At 47.1% G+C, this 12348-nt stretch overlaps 1 protein-coding gene across 1 annotated transcript in view; it reads left to right on the top strand.

Annotated features, from left to right (window-relative positions):
* The window catches only part of TRANK1 (tetratricopeptide repeat and ankyrin repeat containing 1), a 52204-nt gene extending 40345 nt beyond the window's left edge, over positions 1-11859 (top strand). Inside the window, exons 21-24 of the mRNA XM_068152717.1 lie at positions 316-461; positions 5002-8066; positions 9647-9748; positions 10946-11859. Of these exons, the coding sequence (XP_068008818.1) occupies positions 316-461; positions 5002-8066; positions 9647-9748; positions 10946-11058 (3426 nt within the window). The 3' untranslated portion in view covers positions 11059-11859. The remainder of the gene's footprint in view (positions 1-315; positions 462-5001; positions 8067-9646; positions 9749-10945) is intronic.
* The last annotated feature ends 489 nt before the right edge of the window (positions 11860-12348 follow it).

The raw sequence follows: 12348 nt of genomic DNA, 5'->3' as shown, positions 1-12348 counted from the left end.
AATAAGGAGGACTTTGGAAATCCTGTGTGGTATTTTTAATTTCACATTCTAGTTTTTCAGACACAAATATTTTTAAGCTTTGGTTGTTTGGTTCCACACCCCACCCCACCCCCCAAAAAAAAAAAAGCCAAACCCCAATCTGTTCAGTTTTAATGATGGTTAATATTTGATTACATTCAGATACTTCAATTACATTTCATTAAAGTGTGCTTCTGTGAGACACCTACGTGATGGAATTACTAAATTTATGCTATTCCTGTAGTTTTGACTGTTCAGAGCACTTCAGTTTCATTCCTGACTTCTTCTGCATTGCAGATAAAAGATGCTGCAGTTTACTATCAGAAGATCCAGTGCTACAAAGAAGCATCTGAGTGTTATGAACAAATTGAGGAGTTTGATCTGGCTGTTAAAATGTATTGTCAGGAGGAGCGCTACGAAGAAGCAGCAAAGGCAGTGGAAAGGTATCTCTTGCAAGGTGGCACTAGGTTCTCTTTCTCTTTTCTTCTTCCTAAATTCAACATCATGCAGCTGGCTCCCCATAAAAACTTTTTCACAAGAGTTTTGGCTGGAGACTTGTGTTTCATATGAGGCAAAGTTAACGGTGTCAGAATTCTCACTTGGGGAAGGGTAAGGCAGCAAAAGTGTTTTCCTGCATTTGCAGCTGGAGCAGGGAGTAGCTTCATCTTCCTGGGCATTTTTCCCAGGCTCTGTTACTATGTAAAGAATCATTAAGGTTGGAAAAAACCCTTTAAGATCACTGAGTCCAGCCTTAACACAACTACCATGACCACTAAACTTGAATCATAGAATTGTAGAAGGAAGGTTGGAAGGGACTTCCAGAGGTCATCCACTCCAACCCCCTCTGCAGTCAGCAGGGACATCCTCCACTAAATCAGGTTGCCCAGAGCCCTGCCCAGCCTCACCTTGAGTATCTTCAGGGATGGGGCATCAACCACCTCTCTGGGCAAGCTTTCCACTGCTCAACCACTCTAATAGTAAGAAACACTTTCCTAACATCCAGCCTAAATCTCCTCCAGTTTCAAATCATTGCCTCTCATCCTATCACTGCAGGTCTTTGGAAGCCCTCTGCAGCCTTCTTGCAGTCCCCTTACTGGCTGGTACTGGAAAGCTGCTCTAAGGTCTCCCTGGAGCCTTCTCTTCTCCAGGCTGAACACCCCCAGCTCCCTCAGCCTGTCCTTGTACCAGAGGTGCTCCAAACCCCTGATCATTTTCATGGCCCTCCTCTGAACCTGCTCCATCAGGTCCACATCCTTCCTGTGCTGGGGCCTTGAGAGCTGGATGCAGTGCTCCAGATGGGGTCTTACCAGGACAGAGGAAAGTGGCAGAATCACCACTTCTCTTTTCAAGCTCTCTTTCAGCCAGTCCTCTGAACTAGCTTCTTAGGGTAAAAAGGGCAAAACATTGAATGAGAGTATTAATACTTAAGAGTGAAATAGTGATGAATCTAACCACTTCGTCACTGACACTTGTAGGGTATAGATATATGGTTCATAATGCAGCAGGTGTGGCAAGTGAATATTTTTCTCTCAGATTCTCTAACAAAAGAGTAAAGAACAATTTAAATGAGGAGCTTCCTCTGCATCTCTGACAGACTCCAGGTCCCAGCCTCTGAGTTGAACTTTTCCATACCATCTTCCCTGTGCTGGCTCTGGACAGTGAAGGCTCCGAGGAGACCTTCTTGTGGCCTTCTAGTGTCTGAAGGGGGCTACAAGAAAGCTGGGGAGGGACTTCTGAGGGTGTCAGGGAGTGATAGGACTGGGGGGAATGGAACAAAACTAGAAATGGGGAGATTCAGATTGGATGTGAGGAAGAAGTTGTTCCCCATGAGGGTGGTGAGAGACTGGCACAGGTTGCCCAGGGAGGTGGTGGAAGCCTCATCCCTGGAGGTTTTGAAGGCCAGGCTGGCTGTGGCTGTGAGCAACCTGCTGTAGTGTGAGGTGTCCCTGGCCATGGCTAGGGGGGTTGGACCTGGCTGATCCTTGAGGTCCCTTCCAACCCTAACACTTCTGTGATTCTGTGATACAATTCTAAGAGCTGCCTTGCACTGTGCTTAACAAACTGGTTGTATTGGTATCTTTTTGACAGACCTTTGTATCTGGCACGAGCCCTGTGACCTCAGTAGCACATTCTCCTGTGCAAAAACAGTTCATTTGTTGGCCACACCGTTCCTGATACCTGAATTAATTGATGACTTGTAAAGGATATGTGCACCAACTAGAATTCTAGCAAGGCTTACAGTTAACACACCTTCTCTGCAATCCTTTGTGATGTGCTTTGAATGATGACAACTGGGGTTTTGGGTTGGTTTTTTTATAAGAATTCATAGTGTCAGTCAGGGTTGGAAGGGACCACAAGGATCATCTAGTTCCAACCCCCCTGCCATGGGCAGGGACACCCCACACTAGATCAGCCTGGCCAGAGCCTCATCCAGCCTGGGCTTAAACACCTCCAGGGACAGGGCCTCAACCACCTCCCTGCACAACCCATTCCAGGGCTTCACCACTCTCATGGGGAAGAACCTCCTCCTCACATCCAGCCTGAATTTCCCCACCTCCAGCTTCATTCTATTCCCCCTAGTCCTGTCACTACCTGAGATCCTGAGCAGTCCCTCCCCAGCCTTCCTGTAGGCCCCCTTCAGATCCTGGAAGGCCACAATTATGTCTCCTTGGAGCCTTCTCTTCTGCAGACTGAACAGCCCCAAATCCCTCAGTCTGTCTCCATAGCAGAGCAGCTCCAGCCCTCTGATCATCCTCGTGGCCCTTCTCTGGACACGTTCCAGCACCTCCAGATCCTCCTTGTAATAGAGGCTCCAGAACTGGAGGCAGTACTCCAGGTGGGGTCTCACCAGGGCTGAGTAGAGGGGGAGGATCACCTCCCTCGACCTGCTGGCCACACTTCTCCTGGTGCAGCCCAGGATCTGATTGGCTTTCCGGGCTGCAAGTGCACACTGAGAGCTCATGTTGAGCTTCTTGTCCACCAGCACCCCCAAGTCTCTCTCCTCAGGGCTGCTTTCCAGCCAGTCACTGCCCAGCCTGGATTTGTGCCTGAGGTTGCCTCAACCCAGATGCAGGACCCTGCACTTGGTCTTGTTGAACCTCCTGAGGTTGGCTTGTGCCCACCTCTCCAGCCTGTCCAGGTCCCTCTGGATGGCCTCCCTTCCCTCCAGCGTGTCTGCTGCACCACACAGCTTGGTGTCATCAGCAAACTTGCTGAGGGTGCACTCAATGCCACTGTCCATGGCACCCACAAAGATGTTGAACAAGACAGGTCCCAGGACTGATCCCTGAGGGACTCTGCTTGTCACTGGCCTCCACTGGGACATGGAGCCATTGACAGCTACTCTTTGCTTGCTTACTGTGTAGAAATAGTTTGATCATAAAGCTGGAGTATTGAAGTCCCCTTACCAAATAATGACTTGTTTTAAATCAGTCTCCCCAAACCATTCAGGCAAATTGCTCAGCATAGGTACAGAAATCTGCACTCCCACATTTCGCATGAAAAAGATGATGATGAAAGGCTAATGGTAATTTACTCATCAGGAGAGAATTACTCATTCTTGGCACACAGGAGAGAATACTTCTGCAAGGCTGGACTAGGGGATATTTGACATTCCTATCAACCAGTAATAATTAATAATTGAGACTTTTCACCAAGCTGTGTGGTGGATTCACATGATGGGGAAGGGATGCCTCCAGGTGGATCTTGACAGGCTTGAGAAGTGGGCCAGTGCCAGCTGTGTGAGGTTTAGCAAGACAACCTCCAAGGTCCTGCATCTGGGTTGGGCCAGTCCTAGGCACAAATCCAGGTTGGGTGCAGAGTGGGTTGAGAGTAGCTCTGAAGAAAGAGCCTTGGGTGCATTGGTTGATGAGAAGGTCACCATGAGCTGGCAGTGCCCTCATGCTGCCCAGAAGCCAAATCCTGTGCTGGGCTGCATCAGGAGTATGGCCAGCAGAGCAAGAGAGGGGATTCTGCCTCTATAGTCTGCTCTGGTGAGACAAATACTGTGTCCAGTTAAGAAGAACACAGTATTGGAGTTGGAGTGAGTCCAGCGGAGGCCACAAAGATGATCCAAGGGCTGGAGCAGCTCTGCTGTGAGGACAGGCTGAGGGAGCTGGGGGTGTTCAGCCTGGAGAAGGCTCTGGGGAGACCTTAGAGCTGCCTTCCACTACCTGAAGGGATCCTACAGGAAGGAGGCAGAAGGACTTTTCATCAGGGGGTCTAGCAGTAGCACAAGGGGGAATAGTTTGAAGCAAAGGGAGAGCAGGGTTAGACTGGATCCTAGGAAGAAGTTCTTCAGTAGGAGGGTGGTGAGTCTCTGGAACAGGCTGCCCAGAGAGGTTGTGGCGGCCTCCTGCCTGGGTGTGTTGAAGGCCAGGTTGGATGAGGCCTTGAGCAGCTGAATCTAGTTGAGAGGTGTCCCTGCCCCTGTCAGGGAGGTTGGAGTAGATGATCTTTGAGGTCTTTTCCAGCCTGAGCCATTCTGTGATTCAGTAATCAGCAGTCTGTGAAGGTACACATTGACCCAGAATATTATTGACCCGTGGAGAATTCATTGAACTTTGCATTTATATCCTTCTGGCTTCTGTTCATATCAAACCCCCATTCTATATTGAGGCATCCTTTAATAAACAGAAGATGATTACTGGCAGAGTGTGATTTACATAACTTCTACAGTGATTTGACAGCCTGGAGAAAGACTCCGTGGTGCTGTAAACCTTGTGATCTTGTTTGTACCAGCAGTTTCAGCGATCTTCTTCAGCCTGATGCTGTAACTGTATTCCTCCTGTAGGTCTTTTAATACCATGTGATGATTCTTCACCTGGCAGGCATCACTGGAGGCATTTTTCTGAGGGAACAGCTTCAGGGGGCAGATCTTTGTTTAACGTTTTAGGGGCTTACTTTAAAACACAGTGTTGCGGTGGTTTGGTTTTGTCTGAGTTAGCTGCCTCTGGTAGTACAGTGATGTCTCTGTCATTTCAGATACGAGGAGATGTTGCATGCAAGAGGACAAATGGCTTCCAAACTCTCCTGTACAGCGAATCAGCTGTATTTGGAAGCAGCTGCCAAGTACCTGAGCGTGAACAGGAGCGAGGAGATGATGCGGGTCCTTTCAAAGCTGGACGTGGAGGATCAGCTGGAGTTCCTGAAGTCCCGTGGCTGCCTGCGCCAGTCAGCAGACTTACTGAGAAGGGAAGGGCGAGAGGAGGAGGCTGCCAAGCTGATGAAGCAGCATGGCTTTCCCCTGGAAGCAGCCAACCTCACGGCTACCAAAGAGTTCCGGGCGTCCTGCTTGCTGGCTGCGGCACGCGCTGCTGCCGCTCGCTACCCGGACCTGGACCTGCCGGACTTGGAGGCAATCCTGAGGGAAGCCCTAGACCTGTGTGAGCAAACCCAGCAGAAGTCTGGCATTGCTGAGGCTGTATTTTTGCTGGGCTCTCTGAAGGGAGATGTCAGACAGCTGAGTAGTGCGTACTACCAGTTTCTGTCTTTGAATCACTCTGCTGGAGCAGTCGAAGCTCTCTTTGCATTGTCCCACTGCAGCATTCCCAAGCAGCAGATGCTCTTAATGGCAACTCGTGGCTTGATGGCTCTTCTCAGTCTGGTTAGGAGTCTGAAGAAGATAGCCACCAACGCAGAGAAAGATATGGTGAAGTCATGCTTTGCCTATTTTGGGATTGTCCCAACAGGTGACAGTTGCCATGTGTCTCAAAATGAAGCTGAGCCCATTCTCAAGTTTTTGTTAGACAAGTCAAGCCTAAAGGAGAAGAAGGCAAAAGGTGGCTTCTCAGTAGGCACAGAGGAGGTAAAAACAGCTTTGAAGCAGCACTTCTTAAGCAGGCTGTGTTCTATCACCCATGAGTTACTGAAAAAGCATTACCCTGGTATCTGTATGAGGTTCATCGTTGGCTTGAAGTGTGAAGATCCAGCCTGCCAGGATTACCACACGCCCTTGTTGCGCTGTGAAGCAAAGGTGATCTTTCAGTGTAAAATGCATCTGGTGGCCATAAATGGATTGCTGCTGGAAGCCACTCACACTTTCCCTAAAGAGATGCTGAGTCAGTGCAAAAGCTTTGATGACCTTTTGGCTGCTGACAAGTTTGCCTTGTGCAGAGATCTTCTAGAAGTGTTTTTTCCCAGCCATTTTCATCTGAGAATACTCTCTGAGAACCCAAAGGCCTGCAAAGAAACCCTGGAGTTCAGCAACGATATTTCTAAGCCCTGTAGAGCAGTACTGAAGGAGTACATCACTCACAAGTTCAAAAATGAAGGCACAGCAGCCAGAAGAGAGTCGACTGACTTATGGCTACACGCCATGCAGGCTTGCATCTTATCTTCAGGGTACCCTGAAGAATTTGAGAAACTCCTTTTTAAGGAAGAGGATGATTACAACAAAGAGCTGAACTTCGCTCTGTCAGAGGCAAAAAACTCCCTGAAGAGTAAAGGGCAAGCAGGAAAGGCCAAAAGACTGGAGGGCAGGCATGGCATGTTGCTACCTGACAAAAATGCTGACAGTACAGGCAGAACACACCTGTGCTTCATTCGACTGCTGGAAAATTCCCTGGAGCAATTCTACGTCCACAAGAACCCAGAAAACTGTAAAAGGTTTTTCTTCCGCTTCATGAACGTCCTGGTCAAGAAGTGCACCAGGTACCTGGTTCCAAGCATAGGGAACACAGTGATGCTCTTGGAGTTTCAGTATATCCTCTGTTGTGCTGTCCTGATGCGTCTCTCCAAGAACATCACTCTCTGCTTTCCCAAGAGCTACATTGCTCTCATCCATTACTGGGAGTTTCTGTTCAGAAGCAGGGACCGGACCAAGGAATTTAGAGACACCTTTTCCATTATCCAGGAGTACAGGCCAAAGGATGTCTGTGTAGCTGTGCAGAAGTTCAGTGTTCATCTCTGTTACCTAACAGAGGTTTTGTGTGGAGTTTATGGGGAGTTCAACGTCCTTCTGGATGCTTTTAGGGATCCTGACTACGTGACTTCAGGGGAGGCTGAGCGGACGGTGGTGCTGTGCTTAGTGATGTTACTGAACGCTGACCAGGTGCAGAGTTCTAAATGTAGATCCTTCCTACACCAGCTCTTTCCTGAAATCAGGGCCATGCTGAGATCTATGAGAAAAGTCTCTCCCTCTAAAGTGCCTGAAAGGTTGCTGAGGCTCGTGGAACAGGTCAGTGATGCTACACACATAAGAGAAATCGCTGCGAGCCTGCAAGAGCTGCTGGCAGAGCGAGATGCGGAGCACTTGGTTGACTGCCGGTGGAAGTGGGACATGGGGCATCCGCCCGTGTGGGGCATCCTGTATGAAACCATAAACCTTGACAGGTTTGTGACCTCTCTGGATAAGACAGAATATAGTGAGGAACTGGAAAAGGAACTGGAAAGAGTTCATTGCTTAGAGGACCAAAGGGATCCCCTGGAAGTCATTGCACTCAGCAGGCAGCAGAAGCAAGAGCAGAAAGCGTCTGCTCAGCGCCAGCTGCGGCGCGTCTTCCATTTCATCTGCCTGTGCATGAAGTGGAAAAGGAAGAGCTGCTCCAGAGCTGGGCCTGTTACAGTGGAAGGAGAGGAATTTTTATCAGGGATTTTCAAAAAAGCAGATATTGACCAAACCCAGTGTGACCTCTGTGGAATCAGATTTATCCAGAGCTCCGAGAACTACTTCAGCCAGTCAGGAGACATGGAGGCAGATACCGCTGAGGCTGTGACACCCACAGAGATCCATGGGGAAGGAAAGCTGCATGCAGAAGGAGATGCAGTGTCTGAGGCCAGCAAGGCTTACACAGAGCACAGGCTCACGGACAGGCACAGGAGGAATAGTGCAGCCTACCAGCACTACAGTGAGTTTTTCAAAAGAAAGATGGAGCCACTAATCTCTGATGGGCGGGAAGTGGTGGAGGCCATCACGGAACAGACTGACACTCAAGACCATCTAGCATATAAAGAGGGCTCCAACTTGTGCCAAACAAAAATCAACGAGAACATCCAGAAGATCAGCGATGCAGTAAAGGAAATCTATGAGAGAAAAGCTTGGGCTGAAGGTAGGATGTTTCCTCTCCTCTTTTGCACCATTTAATTTGCTACCAAAGCTCCACAGCTGAAAAGGCTTCATTTGAAGAGCTTACTGTGGTAAAGGTGTTTCAGGTAGCTGAGGAAAAGAGGAGCTGATAGAGGTGAAAGTACTAGAACAAATCTCTCCTCACCTCTTCCAACCACAGGGCAACACATCAGATAGTAAGGTAAATCGAACAGCACTCAGTAAATCATGAAGTGAGTTTTAACTACCTGAGCAGATGTGCTGTGTTGTCTGTACGGTGTTACAGCAGCCTGGTTTGTTAGACCGGGTAATCTTCACTGATTTTTCTGCCTTTTCCTCCTTAATTAGTTCTGCCAGCCATAGTAATTGGGATGGACAGGGGTAGAGTGTTCAGAGCACTTGGAATCTTTGGTTAAGGATATCTCTGAGTAGTCTGCCCTAGAATTTTGCTAGAGCTGAACAAAAGTGGATACTCTAGCAGAAATCTGTGGGTTGTCAGGCACACAAGGGCCACCCTGGTATTATAAAGTTCAGGAAATTATGGTGCTTGAGAGATAAATATTTTGATCTTTTATCCACCCCCTTGGCCCCCATATACTTAAAGCATTTATTCTATGCTGATTTGACAAGCAGAGTTGAATCACTCACTGAGTAGCCTAGGAGCAGGATTGCTTGGGGAAGGTGACAGCTGAAATCAAAACGTTGCTGCTGGCCTCAGTGGTAGACATCCACCAGCCTTGTCAAATTGTCACTTTGCTTGTGATCCCTGACAGTGATGGAAAACTGATAGTTGATACCTTCATCAGCTCTGAGCAGTGGAATACATGGTAACTTAATGAAGAACTTAACCTCATTTTAAGTGACCAATTATTTGTAGTCTTCAGGTGTAAGCTTTCTCTTGATTCCTACTGGAAAGCTTTGCTGTGTGGATGAAGCCCATAAAGTTTGGCTTGCTATGTAGTTAGCTTTCTGCTCAATGAGCCATGATAGTGATGGAGTAGGCTTAATTAAGTGCTAGTTCATTTTGTTATGACAGTTTCCTGGTGGATGTTACCTTTTCCTTCTACTTAGTCAAAATACATTTAAGGAAATCATTTGCCTTTGAGATGTCCTGCTCTGGCAGCAGGGCTGGACTCGGGGATCTTTGGAGGTCCCTTCCAGCCCCTAACATCCTGTGAGCCTGTGATTATTTCCCCCTCATTTCATAACAAGCATTGTTTTAAAGCCCTAAATGGTGCAGTTAGACAAGGGTTGCAAGACCTCAGGTCCATGCTTTACTTCAGCTTGTGTACTTCCACAAAGATGATGAAAGCCAGGAACTTTAATACCCAAAAGCAGATAAGCCAGAGAGATTTCATGAGTTGTAGGTACAAGGGTCAGCATAAGGATGGAGAGCTACTCCTCTGACAGTGCTAGGAGTGTTGAGTGAAATGCAGTTTCATTCCCTTTAGTGAATTTGCCTGCACATGAGATCACTGGTGACTGAAACTTCTTGCCCTGCAGCAAGCTTTGTGCTTGGCTTTTAGCTGCTGTCCATCTCCCAGCTGGTGTTCTCACAGAATTGTTATTTGTGCTCCATTTCAGCTGAAAAAACACTAACTGAACATGCCAACAAACTGATTGGCACCATTGAGGAGGCTCAGAAGTGGCTGAAGAAAATGGATTCTCAGAAGATAAAAGAAGAAGGTATGCTTTCAGATTACCCAGGTTTCTGTGCCCTCCAGAGGACACTCTTTGGTAGTGGTCCCCTAGCATCACTGGTCTCCAAATCATCAGTGCTGTGGATATTCACTTCACCCTCTAGGCAGCGTGAAACAGGCAGCTCCATAGGGGTCAGCTGGAAAACAGGAGTTTCCTCAGTGGCTCTTTAAAGCAGGCTGTGAGCCTTGCAGCTGGTTCCAGGGTAGCCAGAATGGAGCAGGCCTTCTTCCCTGGCCCTCAGCAGATCTCAGCCCACATAAAGTGTGTTTGTGCACATGGGCACAGGCAGATGTGCATGTAACTGTGCTTCAGGTGCAGTCTTCAAGATAGGAACTTGGGGAGGGGGGACAGAAGAGAAGCTGTCTGCATCCTCACCAGTAAGACAGTGCTGTTTGTGCTGCACTAGCTCATTCATGGGCAGTGTGGAGCCAAGTTCTAGGGAAGCAGCTTCCTAACAAGTAGTCCTTATCTTGCTTTTCAGAGTTCTGTGGATCAATATTCAATGCAGTTGGTTTTCTTTTGTTTCCACTTCCCTTTCGCACCAAAAGTAAGGTGCATTGGTGCAGCTTGTTGCATCATGGACCTCCATGGACAAACTTAAGACTTTGTTGTGCCTAGCTGTATGTTTATGTTTAAGCACATAATTTAGGTGGAGGGATTGCAACAGTTGCATAAACGGACAACAGTGAAGTGATCAGGCTTACAAGCTGCACTGTACAAAAAGCACAGAGCAGCTCTGTTTTGCCCTTATCACAACCAAGTTTGCTTTGTGTTACACCTTCCTGTTCCAAGAAAGGTAAGACTACATGGGAGTGCTCTTACAGCCTTGCAAGCAACGTTATAGTCTGCCTTCTAAGGCAGAAGCAAATGTACTGTCTGCTGAAACTGAACCTTGAGAGAGGAGAGACATGATTCTCTTAAAAGTCAGAAGCAAGAACAATGGGAACAGATTTGCAGTGTAAAAATGAATTGGTAGTGCAGCAGGTGGCTTAGCAGTCTCTGCTTCCTAGCAGAGCTCCTGAGCCTGTTGTCCTGTGAAGCCCAATGCTTCCTAGACGTGGTCCTAACCACGTATGAAGGCATACATGATACATACATGAACACTGTATCACTTGTCTTGCTGTCAGGAGGAAAAGGTGTTGTAATTTTCCATTCTGCACTAATTTCCTGCTTTCAATACAGGCTGCATCCATGATGGAGACTTGGAAAATGAAGTGGAAGATGAAAGCATGGCTTTTGAAGAGCTTTTCCATAAAAAACGTTCAAGGAAGAAAGGGAAGTGTGGGAAATCCTAATTAGAAATAAAAAGCCACACCAGGTGGTTCTTCTGCCCTCTGCACAGTTCCATGTTAGAATTGAAAAAACAACGTTAAAAAACCCAAATAAATCCAAATGATGTGACTAGAAATGGGAAAAGCCTGAAGGAAGGAAAAAAACCCCCACAACCAAGGCTGTTTGATGTTTATCACTAAATCCTCTGTCAGAATAACTACCTATGTATGTGGTGATGGTTGTAATTGTTAAAAGCTGTAGCAGGACAAATCTCCTTCCAAGCTGATGTGGTAGCTCAAAGTCATAAGCCAAAGAAATGAACTAGTAGGGAAAAATAATGTTTCTGCCTTACCTCATGAGTATTTCTCCTCTGTTCTTCTTTTTCTTCTTCCCTGGTAATTTACATCACCATTCTCCTGAGCTGGAATACTCAGAAAGGAAAAAAAAACCCAGATGAATAATTCCCCTGGTGTTAAGAGGTTTTTAACTGCTGTTTTTAGAGGACAGCAGGTGTGCAGTGGCAACCTGAGTCTTGTAAAGTTTGGAAGTGTTGTGAGGCACAGCATCTCCCTTCTATTTTTATAGGCAAGAAATGGAACTCTTGAACTTGTTCCTGGTTTTCACTGTGTACGTCGTATTAGTTACGAAAATTGCTGCTTGCCTTCTATTTCCTCAAGCCTAGACATCAACTGCAGCCTGCACATACTGAAATACACACACCATCTTTCTTTAGAAGAATGTGTTAGTGTTTTGTAAGTTTTAATTGAGAAGAGGCTTTTTGTAATGTATAATAATGTTTTTATAAAACTGTAAGATTGTTCAGATCACTTGGCCTTGCCTGATCATTTGTGTGTTGAGTGCCTGCTGACTGACTGACTGCATGAGAGAGGTTTGCAAGCTGCATCCAGAACATCAGTTCATAGTGATGCTGTTTCATTTCTGGGATGTCTGTGTCTCAAATGTGCTGTAGTCTCCTTTAGCAACATTTTAAATTAACTCATTTGTGTGTTAGAGGTAATTAAGAGTGTTTAGCTGTTATTTAGAGTGGGTTAGTATTGTGTGGAAGTGTTTTGTCTTGAAAAGGGAGCCCCCTTTGTACACATAACCAAGTGTGAGCAGCAGATCCAGAGAGGTGATTCTGCCACTTGGCTCTGGTAAGACCTCACCTGGAGTACTTTGTCCAGCTCTGGAGCCCTTCACACAGGGAAGGCATGGACCTGATGGAGCAGGTCCAGAGGAGGGCCATGAAAATGATCAGGGGGCTGGACCACCTCTACTAAAAGGACAGGCTGAAGGAGCTGGGGATGTGCATC

Source organism: Melanerpes formicivorus, unplaced genomic scaffold, assembly GCF_026170545.1.
Source record: "Melanerpes formicivorus ecotype bairdi unplaced genomic scaffold, bMelFor1.0.p_v2 SCAF_24, whole genome shotgun sequence".
In the NCBI taxonomy this organism is placed as follows: Eukaryota; Metazoa; Chordata; class Aves; order Piciformes; family Picidae; genus Melanerpes; species Melanerpes formicivorus.
This window is presented reverse-complemented; position numbering and strand designations above follow the sequence as displayed.